We start from the raw sequence: 20,013 nt of genomic DNA, 5'->3' as shown, positions 1-20,013 counted from the left end.
TCATTTGCCAGTTATCTTTGGTCAAATGCTTCGTTCATTCATTAATTCTAAAAAGCTCCTAGATTTATTGAATTTCAAGTCCTACCTGTAGTTGCCACAGCAGCTCCAGACCAAATGGCCCATAGGCAGGATGTTCCCTTCCCCTGTTCTAGGAGTCATAATAAAGTCAGAAGAAGAGGCTGCAGAGGCACAGGGTATTGTGCAATGGACTGTAGTAAGACTTCAGGTAGAGTAACTAGGGCATGGTAGGCTAAGTCTTGTGGATAGCCTGGAGATCAGAATGAAGAATGCTCAGTGGAGCATAAATGAAATAGGAATCCTAGTCCCACTTCTCAAGGATCTCAGTCTGGGTGTTTCTAGGTATTGTGCAAAGTACTGCTCTACCACAGTCTCTCTGCCAGGGTTCATCATGGTCTACAGAAGACCCTGGCTTCTCTCAAAGACCATAGTAGCAAAAGACCCAGGTTGGACCCACGATAGATCCTATAGATGCTACCTGAAGGTCAATTTAACTTAGACATGAAAAGGCTCCTCCACAGGCTGGCCACAGGTGACAATTTTGTTATTATTAAAATCCCTATTCAGGTGTCAAAGTCAATAATATTCAATTTAGAGCATTTATGTCATACAGTGAATAGAGGACTGGATTAGGAGTCAAGAATACCTGAGTTTGAGTCTGGACTTACTAGCTATGTGATCCCAGACAATTCATCAGCCTGCCTTAGTTTTCTCAACTCTAAAATAGAGATAATAATAGTACCAACCTAGGTGTTGTAAGGGTAAAATGAGTAATATTTGTAAAATTTTTTGCAAATGTTAAAAGATTATAAAAATATTATTACTGAGTGACTCAGTTAATTTCTTAGGCCTCACATGCCTCAGATGCCTCATCTGAAAACTCAGAGAATTAGTCTCCTGTATAAGGGTTTCTTCTAGATCTCAATCTGGTGACTTTGCCAGTATGATACAAGTGATAGTCTCTATAATAAAGTTCCACATGGATCCTAAATATAATAAAAGTAATGTGTCAGAAGTACCAAACCATTTTTACTTCATAGTACTATAAAACACATTTATAATAGAATAATATGATATATCATAACAATTATGTTATTATCTTATATAATGATGTATAGTATATTCATAATAAATACATATTTGTAAAGTATATTTAAAATATAAAGATATAATTACATTTAAAAATTAATATGCAATTTGAAAATCACCTTAGATCAATTTGCAAAAGGATGAATGTTGAAATGCATCTCTGTATATAATTGGGAAATTAATTAATTAATTAAATTCAATTAAAATATGATGAGGATACACAAAAAGAAAGATCACCTTAGATTCCACTTCTTCCCAACATCAGCTTTCTAATTTCCCATTCTCTGAATATTCTATTTGTACCCATGATTCTGAAGCTTATTTGTGCAACATCATCTCTCTTTCATCTTGTGTATACAGATCTTAGTGCCTTGCAGTTCCTCCTTTTCTAATCTCTGTTCCATCTGTCAGACTTCCATTTAAGATCCTTTGACCTCAAACTCAGCATTCTTTCCCTCTCAGGATTGCCTCCTATCTCTCCAATGTACTGTGTGGCATTTGAGGACAAGAATTGTGCTTTATACTTCTTGGTATCCTCACAGTCTCCAGAAAAGTATTTAAAGCATATCAGATACTCATCAAATGTTTATTGAATGCATGTGCCAATGAATGAACCAAAAATAATTGTATTGAGCATTACCTATTTATGAAAAATGCTGCTTTAGTACTCAAATAATATTGAGTTGGGATCTTATTAGAAGACTTTCAGTAATATTTTTTCAAAATGCCTTAATCGATGTCTCTCTCTATTCCTCCAGTCCACATTTGTCTATGGTTTCATAGTATGAGTGGAGAAAAGGACTTAAACCCTTTCCCATCTCTTGAATTAGCAATAACAAACACGAGAAGTTGCATTATTGCTGTCTTTTGACAGATAAGAAGTCAAAAAGAGAAGCAATTGAATATTGAAATCTTTCCTATATCTTCTTCCTCTATCTCCCACAGGCAAATGGGTGATCAAACCATCAGAACTCACTTTTGTGCAGGAGATTGGCAGTGGGCAGTTTGGCCTGGTGCATTTAGGTTACTGGCTGGGGAAGAACAAGGTTGCCATCAAGACCATTCAGGAGGGGGCCATGTCAGAAGAAGATTTCATAGAGGAAGCTGAAGTCATGATGTAAGTGATCAGTACTAGAGTGAATGACAGACTGGAGTGATCTGCTCTGGAATCTGTTCTTCAGTGGAAGGGGATTTCTTTTACCTAGAAAGTGTCAAACATGCTCCATATAGGACCTAGTAGGGATACATAGTCTGACCAATGGCACTAGAAGATTTGAGCCTAGTTTGGTTTTTTTTAGTTCCTTTAGACAGTGCTAAAGATATCCAGGTAGTTTGACTGATAATTCTTTTTGCCTGTTTAATTTAGCCTAATGATTTTTGTTGGTAAGAAGCCCTCCTAGTTAATTCACTCTCCAGTGCAGCTCTCCTCTTCAATTTAGAGCCTTGGACAGTTGCTTGGAGAACTGAGAGAGGAACTTGTCCATGGTCACCCATCTAGTATGTATGAGAAGCTAGCCTAGGATACAGGTCTTCCTGACCCCCTAATTCCACTGGGGAATGGGGAGAAAAATCATTTTAAGAGGTCATTTTGTAATGTCTTTCCAAAACAGCCAGTTACATGCAGTGCTGTCATATACACAAAGCCTTTAGTTTTTTAGAGCATGAGATTGACCTTGGAAAGATACACTGGAAAGATATTCAGTATTTATATACACAAAAACAGTGGAGCTTTCCAACTTCCTTGTCAGGGGAATTATATGTCACCTTCTAAAAGGAAGTTAAACCCCAAAGTTAAAAGGGATCTCAGAACTCATTTAGTACAAGTCATGCCTGATGCATAAATTCCTTTTCCAAGACAGCATGACAAGTAAACAGTTTTAGAAAGGTTTGTGGAAGTTTTGTTTCAAATAACGATCATGGTTAGTAGAGCTAAAAATGAGAAACCTTGTTTAACTCATCATTTTACAGATAATGAAACTAAGATCCAGTAAAGTGATTTACCCAAAACCACCTCTGTGCTAAGGTGCAAAACCCAGATCCATGCTGGTGTCTTCCCCTTGAACATTTCCTAGTGATGATAAATTCACTACTTGTCATTCATTTTTAGGAAATAATAATTGTTAGAAAGTTTTCCTTATATGAAGTGAAAACTGGATTTCTAGTATCTTTTCCCATTCTACCCCCCATTCTCTAGTAACTCAAACACAAGGCAGAAGAAGACCCATTCCAAACATATAACCTAAAGTTCTACCAATTTGGGATGAGGGAGTTTCCTGAGGGAAGAAGGATAGGATGAGAGAGAGGGACTTGGAATTGAGCAGTCATATAAGCAGGCAACAACAGAGTCCCATCATTGGGGGAGGAGAGGTGATATTCAATGGTAAAACCAATAACATCTAATCCCTTTCCTATATGACAGCACTTCAAATATTTGGAGACATTTATTATTGTTATATCTCCTACTCTAAACCTACTGGGCAAGTTTTGAGTCCCTTTCCGGACTCATATGTTGAGTCCCACTTCTGGACTCCCTCAATTTTCCCCAGGCAAGCATTGGAGGGGCGGGAGACAATCATGACAAGGGAGAAAAGTACCCCATCAAAATCTCCAAGTGCTCCATTTATTCACCAGAATACAAGTGCTTAAATATCCTTCCCAGACCCTAATCCAGTCCCACTCCTGTGGCACTTAGTAAAACAAGATTCTGATGCTCAAAGGCACAAGGTGATGATAATTTACACAACAGTCCCTAACAGCTAAGTCTTCATATGACAATCTACAGGACTCTGCTGGGTCCACTACTCTATACACTGCAGATTTCCAGTAACCTTCCTAAAATGTGGCATTTAATATTAAATATAATACTGCTGTTCTTTAGCTAGGAAAGCACAGTGGGAATTATTTGTCACCTACAACCCAGTTACTACCTTATACTGGATCCTAAATTTTTATAAATTCATTTTAATGTACCACATGATATGATGATGTTTGTCCTTGGATCTTGAAGAAGACCATGATATCAGGGGAAGTGATGCCATAACAAGCATATGAATTGGATTTCAGTAAGGGGATGCTGTGCTAAGTCACCAGCCTTACTTTCTCCTCTAGAGCATCTGAATCCAGTGGCCAAATATCAGGATGACTGGAGATGGTCCTGGATGAGATGCAATTATGGTTAAGTGACTTGCCCAAGGTCATCCAGCTAATAGGTACAAGTGTCTGAGGTTGGATTTGAACTCCTGTCCTCCTGACTCTAGCCAATGCTCTATCCACTGCTGCCCTACCACATGGTTAATGGACAGAGGGCCAGCCTTGGAGTCAGCAGGTTTCTGTTCAGTCAGGTCCAGCTCTTCTTGGTTCCATTTGGGTTTTTCTTGGAAAGATGCTAGAGTGGTTTGCCATTTTCTTCTCCAGCTCATTTTATAGATGAGGAAACTAAGGCAAATAGGGTTAAGTGACTTGTCCAGGCTCAAACAGTTAGTGACTGAGGCCAGATAAGTCATATTGACTCCAGGTTCATTATTCTATCTGCTGTGCTATCACTGCTGAGAATCAGGGAGTCCTGGCCTTTTCTTGGTTCTTATTCATATGAGCTAGGTGATCCCAGATGGATCCACTTTAACTCTCAGTGCTTCAAGCAACTTTCCAAGATATTATGTTGCAGATTATTTACTGATATGCATGGACAAAGGAGTTTCCATATCACAGATCAAGATATTCTCTCCCCTCCCCCAACTACCTTCTCAAAAAGATGTATACAGTGATTTGTCAAAAGTAGTTGTACTGGGTTTTTTTTCATAGTATGGGGCAGGCTGCACACAAAAGTAAAAGAATGAGAAAAATGGATATCCATGGGAGAAGGAAGAAGGGAAAGAAAGAATAGGGGAAAAATCATCTCACATAAAAAAGATGCACAAGGAAGAGCTTTTAAAGTGGAGGAGAAAGTAGGGAGGTAGAGAGAGACAATGCTTAAATCTCACTCACTTAAATTGGTTCAAAGAAGGAAGAATATATATATTCAATTTCAGTTGGGTATAGAAATTTAACTTATCCAAAAGAGAAATAGAAGGAGAAGAGTATAAGGGAGAGGGCATTGATAAGAGTGGATTAAGGGAGGCAGTGGTCAAAAACAAAACAGACTTTTGAGGAAATATGAATTAAGGGGGAGGGAGACAGAGATAAATAAAGAGAAATGATAAATGGAAAAAATAGAATGGAAGGAAATGTATAATTAGTTGATCATAACTATGAATGTGAATGGGATGAAACTACCTATAAAACAGAAGCAAGTGGCAGAATGGATTAGAAAACCGAATCCAGCAATATGTTATTTATAAGAAACAGATTTGAAAAAGACATATACACACAGAATTAAAGTGGGGGTTGAAGTAGAATCTATTGTGCTATAGCTGAAGTAAAAAGGCAGGGTTAACAAACATAAATTCAGACAAAGTAAAAGCAAAAATAGACCTAATTAAAAGACACAATCAGAGAAACTACATCCTGCTAAAAGGTACCAACTGATAGCATTACCAAACATATGTCAAATGACATAGTATCCAAATCCCTAAAGGAAAAATTAAATGAGTTACAAGAGAAATAGACAATAAAATTTTGCTAGTGGGGGACCTTAATTTTCCCTTCTCAGAACTAGATAAATCTTACCCTAAAATAAATAAGAAAGAAATTAAGGAGATGAATAGAATTTAGAAAATTTAAATATGATAGCCCTTTGGGAAAAATTGAATGCTATACATGGCACTTTCACAAAAATTGACCATATATTGATTTCAAAAATAAATGCAGAAAAAGTAGAAATATTCCATGCATCATTTTCTGAAGATTGCAATAAAATTTATACAATTCTGTTAAAAATTACATTCAATAAAGAGCCTTGGAAGCATAGATTAAAAATTAATTGGAAATTAAACAATATAATCCTAAAGTAAGTAGATCAAAAAATAAATCATACAAACAATAATTTCATTAAATATAATGACAATAATGAGATAATGTTCCAAAATGTTTTCTATGCAATCAAAGAAGTACTTAGGAGAAAAAAATATACATCTAAACACTTAAACCAGCCTGAAAAAGAGATGCTAGCCAATTGGTTATATGATGAAAAATTAAAAGGAAAAAAGCAAATTAAAAAATCTCTAATTTAAATTCTAAATAGAAATTCTGAAAATCAAAGGAAAGATTAACAAAGCAAAAGATCAACAATGGGACAAGACAACACAAGAACATGTTGAACAATGCCTCAAACTCATTTCCAGGACAATGATGTCTACTTGACTGATTCCTTTTCCCTCATCCCTTTTCTTCTTCCCCCAGGAAACTCTCTCATCCTAAACTAGTCCAGCTCTACGGAGTCTGCTTGGAGCAGGCCCCTATCTGCCTAGTGTTTGAGTTCATGGAGCATGGCTGTTTGTCCGATTACCTTAGAAACCAACGTGGACTCTTTTCTGCTGAGACTCTCCTGGGCATGTGTCAAGATGTATGTGAGGGAATGACTTACTTGGAGGAAGCCTGTGTCATTCACAGAGACCTGGTAAGTTATTATTTAAGCCAACCTGCCAAGCTGAAGAAGGAAATCAATGTCTCTGGCATTCAATCTTAGTCAAAATGGCATATATTTCTGCAATGAGGAGCCAAGTTGTCCTTAGTTAGGCTTGAAGTTAGTACTTGAAGACTTGCAAAAATGCTTTACAAACAACCTTTTATTTGATCCTCACAGCAACCTTAGGAAGTAGCTATTTTTTAAAACTTTTTGCAAGGCAAATGGGGTTAAATGGTTTGCCCAAGGCCACACAGGTAGGTAATTATTAAGTGTCTGTGGTTGGATTTGAACTCAGGTACTCCTGACTCCAGGGTGAGTGCTATCCACTGTGCCACCTAGCCACTCTGGGAAGTAGCTATTTTTATCCCCATTTTACAGAAATGGAAACTGAGGGAAACTGAGACACAAGGGTGAAGTGACTTGCCAGAGTCTCATGATTAATTAATATTTGAGGCAGGATTCAAACTTAGGTCTTCCTGACTTTTTTAACAATTGCCCCTCCTACTTAACTACCTATCATAAATAAAAGATAACAAAATAGATGAGACTGGAATGCAAGTCTTCTTTTCTCTTTTGAAAATAAGAGGATTGAATTAGATATTATTTTTTAAATAATATAATTTGGGAGAAAATCAGGATTAAGTGTCTTGTCCAGGTCCACAGTAAGTATCCATGACAATATTTAAACTCATGTCTTCCTGATTTCAGGGCTTGTGCTCTATTCACTTCCCCTAGATATAATCTTTTTTTTATTTTTATTTTTTTAGGTTTTTGCAAGGCAATGGGGTTAAGTGGCTTGCCCAAGGCCACACAGCTAGGTAATTATTAAGTGTCTGAGGCCAGATTTGAACTCAGGTACTCCTGACTTCAGGGCCAGTGCTCTATCCACTGCACCACCTAGCTGCCCCTAGATATAATCTTAATGATCCCTTCTGTCTCTATGATTCTGTACCCACTGATAAAAAACAAAGTTTACTCACCTGATTATTGGTAAAGCAACCAGAACTTGAACCCAAGGCTTTCTGACTCCAAGTCCACCAAGTCCACTTTGCATCCCATTGACTTCTTTGATTAAGAGATATTTTCAGTTTAATCTTTCAACAAATGAAAGATAGCTCTCATGAAATAGAAGAGAGAAGAAAAACTTTGGCATCAGAAAGACTTGGGTTCAAGTCCTACTTGTGACACAGATCTGCTGTATGACCTGGAGTATGTAATTTGACTTCTTAACAGCCCATCCCCCACCCCCACTAAACTCCAAGACTTTAAGTTGCAGAGGAGTTTGCCAATCTTCATTGCCAAAGGGAGTTTCCTTACACCAAACAAACAAAATAGTTGATGAGCAATTACTCTGGACAGAATATGCTTCTCATTTCTGATGATGTAGGAGGAGTTAGGAAATATAAAGACAAATGATCTATGGACTCTGGTCTCTAGACACTTAGAATCTAGTTGGGAAGATGGGAGGTACACAAAATAGGGGGCAGTTAGGTACCATATTAGATAATGCACCTGACCCATAGTTAGGAAGACCTGAACTCAGATCCAGCCTCAGAAACTTACTGACTGTGTGGGGCAAGTAATTTAACCTTTTTTTTTTAAACCAGTTTCCTCAGCCGTAAAGTGGGAATAACAATAACAACTCCCTTCCAGGGTTATTGTGAGGATCAAATGAAATTATACCTGTAAAACTCTTCACACAGTGTCTGCCTCATAGTAAGTGCTATATAAATGTTAGTTATTATTATTATTATTATTACTATTATTTACAATGCAAATGTGAAGGCAGTCAGTATATAAAAGGGGCTGTAGTAATTGCTCCTGGACATCTAAGGAAAGAGACATGATTTATCTGGTCCCTTATGCTATAATTTCCTCTCATACCAGACTGCGTCAGTCAGAGCTCATCTCTGGTAATCGGATTGCTGCAGATTTCTCACAATAGGGATCCCAGGCATAAGCTAGTGGAGCCAACCCCTGCAGCCTGCTATCTGGATAACTTCTTACTAACTTCCAGCGGGGGTGTTGCAAGGTTTAATTAATGTTTGTAAAGCTCCCTTGATGTCCCTGTATAACAAACAACACAGGCAAAATACTATGATTATAAGAGACTCTTTAATTACTGATTACTTGCAAACTGTTTCCCTTTCCTTCTGTCTCGACTCCAGGCTGCCCGGAACTGTTTGGTGGGAGAAAATCAGGTCATCAAAGTGTCCGACTTTGGCATGACAAGGTAACAACAAGCCGGATGGAGCACTGGCTTGCTTCAGTGGTGGGGGGTCTTCTCTGGAGATGGCTTTCTGAACCACATTCCCTGCCCTTCTTTTTCAGGTTTGTTCTGGATGACCAGTATACAAGCTCCACTGGTACCAAGTTCCCTGTGAAATGGGCCTCCCCAGAGGTTTTCTCTTTCAGTCGTTATAGCAGCAAATCTGATGTGTGGTCATTTGGTAAGTTTCTGACAGCTTCCCCATTGATCTACTGTGTGACCTTTAGCAAGTTGTGTCCCTTGGGCCTCAGTTTCTTTATCTGTAAAACAAATCACCCTAGTGGTTTGAAGTAAGTTATGTCTAAGGTCCTCTGCAACTCTAATAGTTTGAGTTTATTTATGTTCCTTTAAATGATTATGAATAAGAAATGAGGAGTTATTTTTAGTTGAGCCCTCTTCAGGGAAGTTTTCTTGATACATTAATACATAACTATTGACTGAACACTACCTAGCTAAGTGTTCCTGGTTACCTACTGTGGGGGATATGAGGGAAACAGAAGGCAATTTCTCAATGATTTCCTTCATAACTTCCTTTAGATGAAAAAAATTCACTACCCATATGATAAACCCTCAGAGTAGAAGGAATCTCAGGAATCTCGATGTAGCCCAATATCTGCATGAATAAGAATCTCCTAGTCTTTAATTGTGACAGCAGCATGATATAATGGATAAAGTATTAAGAGGCCAGAAGGTCTGGGTTCAAATCTCACCCCAGATGCATTCTGGCTGTTTGATTTTAAGCAAGGTGCTTTACATCTCTATGCCCCAGCTTCTTCAGTCATAATATGGACTCTGAGATATCTTCCAGCTCTAGACCTATAGTCCTTTAATGAACAGTTAACTAGCTTTTCCTTGAAGATCTGAAGGGAAAGTGAACCCAGTACCTCTCTAGATAGTCATTTCTACTTTGGGAGATGATCTAGTGCTAGGTGGTTCAATGCAGAGAGGGCTGAACTTAGAATCATGAAGACCTGGATCCAGATATGGCTTCAAACACTTACCAGGTGTGTGGCCTTGGGCAAATCTCTAGTGGGCAGAAGTACCAATAAAATAGTTCCTTGAAGTCAAGACAGGGAGTGTGCCCTCCTTATTTGCCTCATATTTCCCATAGTAACCTCAGTGTCTTCATCTGTAAAGTGGCCTCATTGTCTTTGGTGTTTACCTATCACCCAACTCTCATCTGTAACTCCCATAAGCTGTAGCATGCACAGTGGCCACACCCCAACAAAACCATCTTGACAGATGGGTTAAACCAGGATGAGGGTAACTGAAAACCATCTGTGAGTTGGAGGAGGGGGAGGGGGAGTATCTACCTCAAGTATGTGAAACGTGAATGGGCGGATGAGAACAACTTGTTCCAATGGCCATGAAAGCAGATGGAGCAGGCTCTGTGGAGTGTTTAGAACTTGACCAAAGATGCCCTGTTTTTCCCATATAACCTGGGACATCATCAGTTATCTTGATTTTTGTCTTGCCTCTGGACTTTGATGACTCTGGGAGAGAAAGTGAGGCTAACAACTTAGCATAACTCTGCCTCAGTTAAATCCAATTCACAAGCAAGTCAAGATTTCACTAAATGATGTCACTGGTCCTCTTCAAAAATGAAGGATGAACAACAAAGTGAAGAATAATAATAAGACCTACTCTATTGGGTTGGTGTGAGGATCAAATGAATTAAAATAGGTCAACAAACCATAGGAATGTTACTTTTCTTGTTATAAAACTTTCTCTAATTTAGCTACCCTGATCTTCATATGACAATCATGTAGTCTGACACCAAGTCTGTAATCAAAGCCTTTGTGGTTTGGAAGGATCATGCCCTCTGGCACTGCCTTTGAGAACCCAGCATCACAGTCATAGATTGGAATTCAGTGCAGTGACTCCTTCTAAATGAGCAAGAGTATAATTTTGTTTCAGATGACATATAGCACAGAAAATAATAAAATATTAAATGTTAATTTATATGGTATAAGCAGTGTCACTGACATACATATAAGAGAGCTCAGTGAACTAGAAACCCTTCCCTTCTCATATTGGAGCTTCAAGATGGTTTATCTATGCCTTTAGATCATGATGATAAGGACTATTGTGGGTGTTGGGAGTGGGATGGGTCTCAGTTCATTACCACTGCTTTGAGTGATCCTTCAGAGAAGCATCCAAATACTCTAGTGACCCAATTGTTCTGAGTGTTTGCATTGTCTTACAGTCAGCCCAGTTTGCATGGCATTGAGACACAAGGTGTCTAGATTCTGCTGCCTGCTTGTCTAATCGATTCCTTTGCCCCAATATAACAAGACCAGGGCTCTCACCACCTCCCAAATGAATGATCTCTGCCTCCAAACTCTTCCCCTCTCAATTCCATTTTACACTCCACTGCTAGATTAATCTTCTTTTTTTTGTTTTTTGTTTTTGTTTTTGGCAAGGCAAATGGGGTTAAGTGGCTTGCCCAAGGCCACACAGCTAGGTAATTATTAAGTGTCTGAGACTGGATTTGAACCCAGGTACTCCTGACTCCAGGGCCGGTGCTTTATCCACTGCACCACCTAGCTGCCCCACTGCGCCACCTAGCTGCCCCACTGTGCCACCTAGCTGCCCCACTGCACCACCTAGCTGCCCCTAGATTAATCTTCTTAAAACACCACTGTGCACATGCTGCCACCCAGTTCAAAAACTTTTAGCAACTCCCCAGTCTTCAGAGCAATCCCTTTAACCTTGAAGTCAAGGTTCATCAATATGACTTCAGTCTTCCCTCTATCATTTTCTCCTACTCATTCTTTATGTAACATCAGAACTATAGTCATACTTTTTCAAATCCTTCCCATTTGAGATTTTTGTTCTTAATACTCCCTTTGCTTGAAGTACCTCCCCTACACCTCTTGCTCTTCTTATCTTAAGTTTTAGCCTTTAGCCCAGCTCAAGTCATGGCATCTCATTTTTGGTGCTGCATGTTCACTTTGCCCTCAGACCTCTGTAATATTTATTGTCTTTACCATAAACAGACCAAAGGATCAGAAATGACTCTTGGGCTATAGTTTGCCAAGCCCTGGTCTACACAATTCATTTGTTTTTTTTTTTAGAGCATAGATTTAGAGCTAGTCCAGCCAATTTACAGAAGAGCTGAGGACCAGAGAAGTTACACTGTCATACAGGTAATGAGAGACAGAATAAAGATTTTAAAGTAGATTCTCTGACTTCTACATTTTTTATTACAAATCTAGCTCTCTTTTCTCATTAGCTACCTCGAGCTAGTTACCTTGAATTTATATATATATATATATATATATATATATATATATATATGGATAGATGCATATTCATACATATATGTGTATGTCTCCTATATTACCAACTCCATGTAATTGTCCAGAGTACAGAAATAAGATCTTATTTTCTTTTGATCCCCAATAGTAGTTAATCAGTATGTCAGTAATTATAATACCTATTTGCAAGATATTTGCTCTTCTATTATATTAGAAAGACAGCATTAGCATAGCTTCACCCAATCAAGTTAATCTTAGAGGGTCAGGGCTAACTCTAAGCCCAAACATTTGCAATTTGCAGAAGGTTTGAAGAAAAGATCAGATATTAGAAGGAACAATAAGAAAATCAACAGAGGCAATAGATTTATCAGTTTGGAGTTGAAAGAAATCTTTTAAGATGATCAAGTCCAATTCCTCCCATTTTGCAGACCAGGGAACAAAAATCTAGAGAAGTTAAGTGACTTTTCCAGTTACAGAGATGTTAAGTGGCAGATCTGGGATATGTACTCAATCCCTGTGATTCCAAATTCAGTATTTATTCCATCAAAACATGCTGTCTACAAAGGGCAACAAAAATGAGCATACCCTTTGATCCAGCAATACCACTACTGGGTCTATATCCTGAAGAGATGATGAAAAAGGGTAAAAACATCACTTGCACAAAAATATTCATAGCAGCCCTGTTTGTGGTGGCAAAGAAATAGAAATCAAGTAAATGTCCTTCAACTGGGGAATGGCTTAGCAAACTGTGGTATATGTATGTCATGGTACACTATTGTTCTATTAGAAACCAGGAGGGATGGGAATTCAGGAAGCCTGGAGGGATTGGCATGAACTGATGCTGAGTGAGATAGAAAAACACTGTACACCCTAACAGCAACATGGGGGTGATGTTCAACCTTGATGGACTTGCTCATTCCATCAGTGCAACAACCAGGGACAATTTTGGGCTGTCTGCAATGGAGAATACCATCTGTATCCAGATAAAGAACCGTGGAGTTTGAACAAAGTTCAAGGACTATTCCCTTTAATTTAGAAAAAAAACCAGATATCTTATTGTCTGGTCTTGTTATCTCTTATACTTTTTGTTTCTTCCTTAAGGATGTGATTCCTCTCTCATCACACTCAATTTGGATCAATGTACAATGTGGAAACAAAATAAAGACTGACAGATTGCTTTCTGTGGGGGGGGGAAGTAAGATTGGGAGAAAAACTGTAAAACTCAAGTAAAATCTTTAATAAAAAAATAAATAAAAACCATGCTGGCTAGACCTGAGAGATAGTATGATGCAGTTAAAAAGAAAAAGAAAGGCACTGTACTTACTCTGGTCCAGGAAATCTAGTTTGAATCTCAGTTCTGAATTTTATCTTCCATATACTCTCTGAATATCTATTTCTGCATCTGTAAAATAAAGAAAATATGAATATAATATTTATAAATCTCCCTAACACAGCTAGTATGACTTGAACTGCAAGCACTGTACAAATGGACACTCACAGCATTATCCTAAGGGAAGAAGGGGGCTGAAGCACAAGCCAACTACAAATGTTTTTCTTCAAATATGCTACACTAAAAAAAGTTTGATTGATGCTTTTTGCCTTTTTATCACATTTATTTCTGAATATACTGCTCACTTCTGAACCCCTATTCATCTAGTCTGTTCCAGTAACAATGATTTTTAATGTAATTTAATCAAACTTCCCAACACATCAGTTAAGTCTGATAGCATGTGTAAGTAACATTCCACACCCCAAAGCCCTCCACCTCTTCAATGAAAAGAGGAAGGTGGATTTTTCTAATCTCTAAATATGTTCTGTTTATGTGGATTGAAAAAAAAATGGGCTTAAATCCTACTAGGAGCTACTATGATTGAAGCTAAGGAAGAATATCCTGAGAGATGTTAAGTTCTGGGTATTTGTTAAAGGCCAAGAATGATTAGCCCAAGCTGACAGAAGCCTGGATTATGTGATTTTTACATCTTTTTTTTTTTGGTGGATATTATTTGTGTTTTATTTTGGAGACAGGGTCTTCCTTCTCATAGACTCTAAGTACAGTTACTCCTGGGTCTAATTTATTGCGATATTGATTTGTCTGGAATTTTGTCTTGATCCATCTTGGCCCTGGGTCAGTTCACCCCTGCTGAGGGAGTGTGAGGGGCTCTTTGCTTCTGGGGGTTCACAATGATAGTGCTTTACTTAGTGCAGACTCTTGATCAGCTTTAGCCTCACTGCCCCTCAGAAACCTATCTCAAGCTACTCATCAACCTCAACCTCTCCAGTAATAAGAATCACAAGTTGTTATTGTTAATCATAATATTCTTGTTCCCTTCTGTAGGAGTCCTAATGTGGGAAGTCTTCAGCGAGGGTAAAATACCTTATGAAAACAGTAGCAACACCAAGGTGGTGGAGGATATCAGCACTGGATATAGGTTGTATAAACCTAGGCTATGCTCCCCTTCCATCTATCAGATCATGAATGATTGCTGGAAAGAGGTCAGTATGAGAGTCCTCCATTTTCAAGTCCTTGTCATTTTGGAGTTCTTCCCTAGGAAAAATACTTTCAGGTGAAAGAAAGAGATAACAGAGATGACTGGGTGATGCCATATTTGAGCAGGAAACTATCCTGATGGGAAGTGGGTCAGTGGTACAGAGCAGTAGAGAATCGACAGACTGAGCATCTGTCATTTATGCACCAGCTGAGATAAATTCAGGACTCTTCCCTAGGCTGACTTTAGGATGGGGAATTTTTTGACCACATAAATTTGCAAAGACCTTAGGCATTGAGTAGCTATGAACTGTCATAGTGAAAGAGAATCCTTCATGATAAAATTACAGATTCTTGAAAATTTGAAGTCTCTTCCACACATGTATGTATATAGCAATCAAATATTTATTAAATGCCTACTATGTCCAAGCTTTGTATTAGGTACTAATAACACTGAGAGAGAGAGAGAGAGAGAGAGAGAGAGAGAGAGAGAGAGAGAGAAAGAGAGAGAGAGAATGAAACAATCTCCTTTTTTTCAAAGAATTTACATTCTGATAGAGGAGACAAGAAAATTGATAAGTAAATTAAATGCAAAATAGTGAAATACAAGATTGTTTACAAAGAAAGGATGTATGATCTCTCTCTTGCTTTGTAAACTCTCTCTCTCTATCTATATATCTATCTAGCTAGATAGCTAGCTAGCTATCCATCCATCCATCTAACCCTCCTTTACTCTGAATTGACAGAATATGGCTAATTGAATTTTCTGAATAATTTGAATTTCCTTTTTAAATCTTTCCAAAAGGTCTGAGTTAATGAAATTTCCTGCTCTAGAAATGTAGAATAGATGAATTTTTTTCTGATGAAAATCTTTCAGAACCTTTTCATTATCATTTTGACTACAGGGGATCACATTACTTGCCAAGGAAGTAGACAAAGAATTTCTAAGTTATTCAACTAAATAGCTACTAACTGATCCCAAGAATTTGTTGGTATTTTACAAGTAAATGTCTAGTCAATTGCTTTTCTTTAATTCGGTTCAGTTCAATTCAATAAGCATCTACAGGCAATACACTAAGAATTAGTGATACAAGTAAGGAAAAAGACAGTTCTTGCCCTCAAGTTTCTGACTATCTAAGGAAGAAGATATTACACATAAGGAGATAGAAAGGGAGAGGCAAGATCACCTGAGCATCTCATTCCATGTATTTGAAATCAGGAAGAGCCCCAGTGTAAAATACAGTGATCTGGGAGTGCCCTCTAGAAAGGAAAGCATTGAGAGGAGTTTGATCTTGCAGAGGAGAGAGATGATCGAAAGGCAGGTGGTAACCAAGACTTGAGGTAGCAGCATGGTGATATGATTAGAAGTAATGGGCTTATTGCAGGAAAAACCAAGTTGAAACCAAACAGAGCAACAGATAATCCTGGAATAATGAAAAGCAGAGGGATCAAGAAGGAAGAGACTTTAACTAATTAAAGGTTCAAAAAAAGTTAAATTATGAATGAGGGGTTTTTATTTAATGTATGTATATGCACACATACCCTGTTTATTTGTAATGACTGAGTTCATGCTGATAAATTGTGACTTGGACTGATACAAAATGGGAAACACTGCCTTAGGGCTGTGGGATTTGTCTCTTAGGAAGATTCACACAACTGTGCTTTCCTTCTTCTCTCTAGAAACCAGAAGACAGACCATCTTTCACTAGCCTACTGTGTCAGCTGGCAGAAATAGCTGAATCTGCACTTTAAGCCAGGGTCTTTGGGAACTGCCATATCCAAGCTCTAACTAAGGGTCTTTGTGACACCCTGAGCAGCAATCATCCAAGTGGGGACAGGGAATTTCTACCTCCACAGAGCATTATCCCAATCCTTTCTAAAGGCCATGAGACCTGTAAGTAAGCTCCAGAGCTGCTAGGAAAGCAGTGATTTGAGAATTGCCTGGAGGCTAGGGGAGCCAGATTGGAATCCAGAAAAGAAGGCAGAGGGTGCTACCATCCTGAAGCCCATCACTTAACTAATGTCAAGCATGGAAGACAAGCCTCAATCTGGAAGCTTTTTGTTGGATATTTCTTGAACTTCTTGGGGACAGAGTATGAAACTGAGGGGGATGAGGGGAAGCTGTACTCTAACTCCACAGACTAAATGAACCTTTCATTAGACTCAATAGTTCCATGTTCCAGATTTTTCAAAGGCTTCCAGGTCTACATGCTTTGCAGCAGGCCAAGCATACACTCCCCTACCCAGCCCTATAAGGAAAGAGGGGGTTGCATCAGCTGTGTCAAATACATTGACCCAACTACTGTAAACCACAGCTTCCTGCCAACATGCAGAGGAGGTTGAACTATGCCATGGCACTCATGAGCTCAGCAGCATCTTGCTTCGGTTGTAGCTAGTAACACTGGCACCTCTCTGCTCAGAGGAGATTGTACAACTCCTACCTCCCTTACTGAGCAGGGGAAAAATTGTGCATTTAAAAATGGGTCACAGCACTTTTCTTGGAGCTTTTTGCATTGCTCTAATCTTACCATCGGGGCAGCCAAATCATTGTATGAGTCAGGCTAGGAGCAAACCAAAATGAAAGGTTTAAAGTTAGGGTTAGGTTCCAAAGTTCACAAGAGCTAGGTTCCAAGAGGATACAAGAAGTCAGTTCATTCTCCCTCAAAACACAGGTGAATGGAAACTATCAGTTGGGTGAGAAATTCCAGTTTCCTAGATAGAAGGCAAGAGTAAAAAGATAAAGCTAAGAACTAGAGAGAAGAACAAATCAGTAGAGTTTTTGAAATCCTGCAGTCCCTCATAAGCTGATGACCATGGGAGGTGATCCTTTCTCTGTGAACCAGAATGAAATTTCCATTCATCTACTCTGTATCATTTACTTCTTACTGATCTGACTACCTTCAATTTAGTTAAACATGCAAATAAGGAAGCAAGCAAGCCTTTATTAGACTCCTACAATGTGCTAGGTGCTTTAAAAATACTATCTCATTTAAGAGAAATTAGATGATTTATCCAGGATCTCAAGCCTGTAAGTGCATGAGGTCACATTTGAACTGACCCCAGTTCCAGTCCTCTTGCAGCCTAAACACACATTTATTAGGTACCAAGTGGATACAGGGAAAATATCTGCCAGCAATCCTTAACAGTTCAGCTTTTTTCTAATCAGTCTTCCTAAACAAATGATTAGACAATGATCATTTGGAAAATAATGGTGTTTGATAGGTCAATGGCTTGACCCCCTAAAATTGCATGCCAAGCAGCATTATTATAAGAATCCATTTACTGTATAAGCTATAACATTGCTCTTTCTAATTCTGTAGTGAAGGAGAATATAAAATTCCAGATTTTCATGTTGTTGGATTTTTTAATTGGTAGTGGTAGGATTATTTTTAGGTAGACTTTGAGAAAAAAGCCTCTGCTGCCTTTTTTTGGACCTTGCAACCAAATACAATATAGGTTTAATCTTCTATATGATTCAGAAAAAGTTATTTGAGAAATGACTAAACCATGTCTTAAGATGCTTTGCAAACTTTGTAAAATATGGAATATTTACTAAATTGAGATTCAGATGCCTTAATAGTTATAAGGGGAGTAAATGATTTTACTCACCCAACTAAGACAACTTCTGTGTGTGTGTGTGTGTGTGTGTGTGTGTGTGTGTGTGTGTGTGTGTGTGTGTATATATATATATATATATATATATATATATATGGTTTTATTTTGTTTTATTGGTGAAGTTGCCACTACCTCTGAAACTTTCAGCCTAGAATTGAAACATCTGGACTGATAATTCCGGTGGTCTTATTGTTTTCTGTAATATCCTTTTTGTTATGTTGTTTGATTATTTGTTTTTTGAGCAGATTTATTGTGTTTGATAGGTCATGTGGATACATTTCATTCTTCAGCTATCCAATGTTTCAAATCCATTTTTTTTCTTGTTAGCTCTTTTCTCTGAGAATGGTTTCCAGAGTCTCAATAAGAGACTCTCCGTCAGATCAGTTTTCAATTCTAGTCTCATTTTGCATTGACCTTCAATATTCCTTTGAGAATGTATATTTATATTTGAATAAGTTAGAGTTATTTATGAGAAGACAGTTGTACCTAGTGATGGAATGAAATAATGTACCATAAATGTTACTTTCTCTTATTGCACAAAGCATGAAATAAGTTCAATAAATACAATTCTTCCCACTGTAGCTATGGTGCATAGAATTTGGTATATAGTAAGTTTTCAGTTCAACTATTAAACATAGATTGACCAAAATTTTCATACCTATTAAAAAACTCTCACCTGGATTTAGCCTAAAGAGATAAATAAAAACTTAAAATTTTGCTTAGGTTCAAAATTGACTAATTAACTAGACCCAAAGGATCAGTAAATGAGTTGAAACCAATGAAGAGGGAGGTCTCCAGTGGAAAGTCTGAGACCTTTGTCCTTATACCTGTACTACTTAATAATTTTAACAGAAATGAAGATAAAAGCATAGATGCCTACCCAATCAAATTGGAAGTTATAAAGCTTGAAGGGATAGATAACATGTTGGATGCCAAAATTGAGATCAAATGGGATCTTGATAAACTGAAACAAAAGAATTAATAAAATAAGATTTAATAAGTTCAAGTATTAAGTTACTGCTTCAAAAATCAATTCCAAAAATATGTAATAGGAAATATGTGTCTAGAAAAAGTGTGAAAAAGGTTTAGTGACTTTTGTGAACATGTAAGCCCAATAGCAGATAGCAGTATGATATAGCAGCCACCCAATAAACTGGAAGAATTTTAGGTCAAATTAGTAGGATAGTATTCAGAAGGAAAGACAGTGATAGTCCTGCTATCAGACTTCTTCCTTGGTTAGATTACATCTGGAGTACAGTGTCTGGTTCTGGGTTCCACATTTTAGGAAGTACAAATGACAACCTAGAGAGGATACTCATGGATACTGAGGCAAACTGAGGCCATGTAGTAATTGGGGATATTTATCTTGGAGAAGAGAAGACATAAGGGAATCTGATCATCACCTTCAACATTTTTTAAAGATATTGAAGAGATATTAAACTGTAAACTTAACTTCATGGGGCAAAACTAAGGTCAGTTAAAGTACATTATATTTACAGTATTATGAATTGGGTTGTAACAGGGAGCATCCATCATTGGAAGGCTGTAAAAAGATGTTGGATGCCCACTAATAAGGAAATCAGAGGCTTCTCACTTTCTCTCAGGATCTCTAGTTTTATTCAGAGCTAAGTTCAGTTCTTTTTCTTTCTTTTTTCCTTTTTAAAATTTATTTATTAAGGCAGTAGTGTTAAGTGACTTGCCCAAGGTCACACAG

The 20,013-nt window shown here is 37.8% G+C and overlaps 1 protein-coding gene across 1 annotated transcript in view; it reads left to right on the top strand.

Moving 5' to 3' along the window:
- The window catches only part of ITK (IL2 inducible T cell kinase), an 83,751-nt gene extending 65,356 nt beyond the window's left edge, over nucleotides 1-18,395 (top strand). Inside the window, exons 12-17 of the mRNA XM_074212528.1 lie at nucleotides 2,053-2,224; nucleotides 6,445-6,661; nucleotides 8,839-8,903; nucleotides 9,002-9,120; nucleotides 14,535-14,692; nucleotides 16,365-18,395. Of these exons, the coding sequence (XP_074068629.1) occupies nucleotides 2,053-2,224; nucleotides 6,445-6,661; nucleotides 8,839-8,903; nucleotides 9,002-9,120; nucleotides 14,535-14,692; nucleotides 16,365-16,436 (803 nt within the window). The 3' untranslated portion in view covers nucleotides 16,437-18,395. The remainder of the gene's footprint in view (nucleotides 1-2,052; nucleotides 2,225-6,444; nucleotides 6,662-8,838; nucleotides 8,904-9,001; nucleotides 9,121-14,534; nucleotides 14,693-16,364) is intronic.
- The last annotated feature ends 1,618 nt before the right edge of the window (nucleotides 18,396-20,013 follow it).

This window comes from Macrotis lagotis, chromosome 1 (assembly GCF_037893015.1).
Source record: "Macrotis lagotis isolate mMagLag1 chromosome 1, bilby.v1.9.chrom.fasta, whole genome shotgun sequence".
NCBI classification, from domain to species: Eukaryota; Metazoa; Chordata; class Mammalia; order Peramelemorphia; family Peramelidae; genus Macrotis; species Macrotis lagotis.
This window is presented reverse-complemented; position numbering and strand designations above follow the sequence as displayed.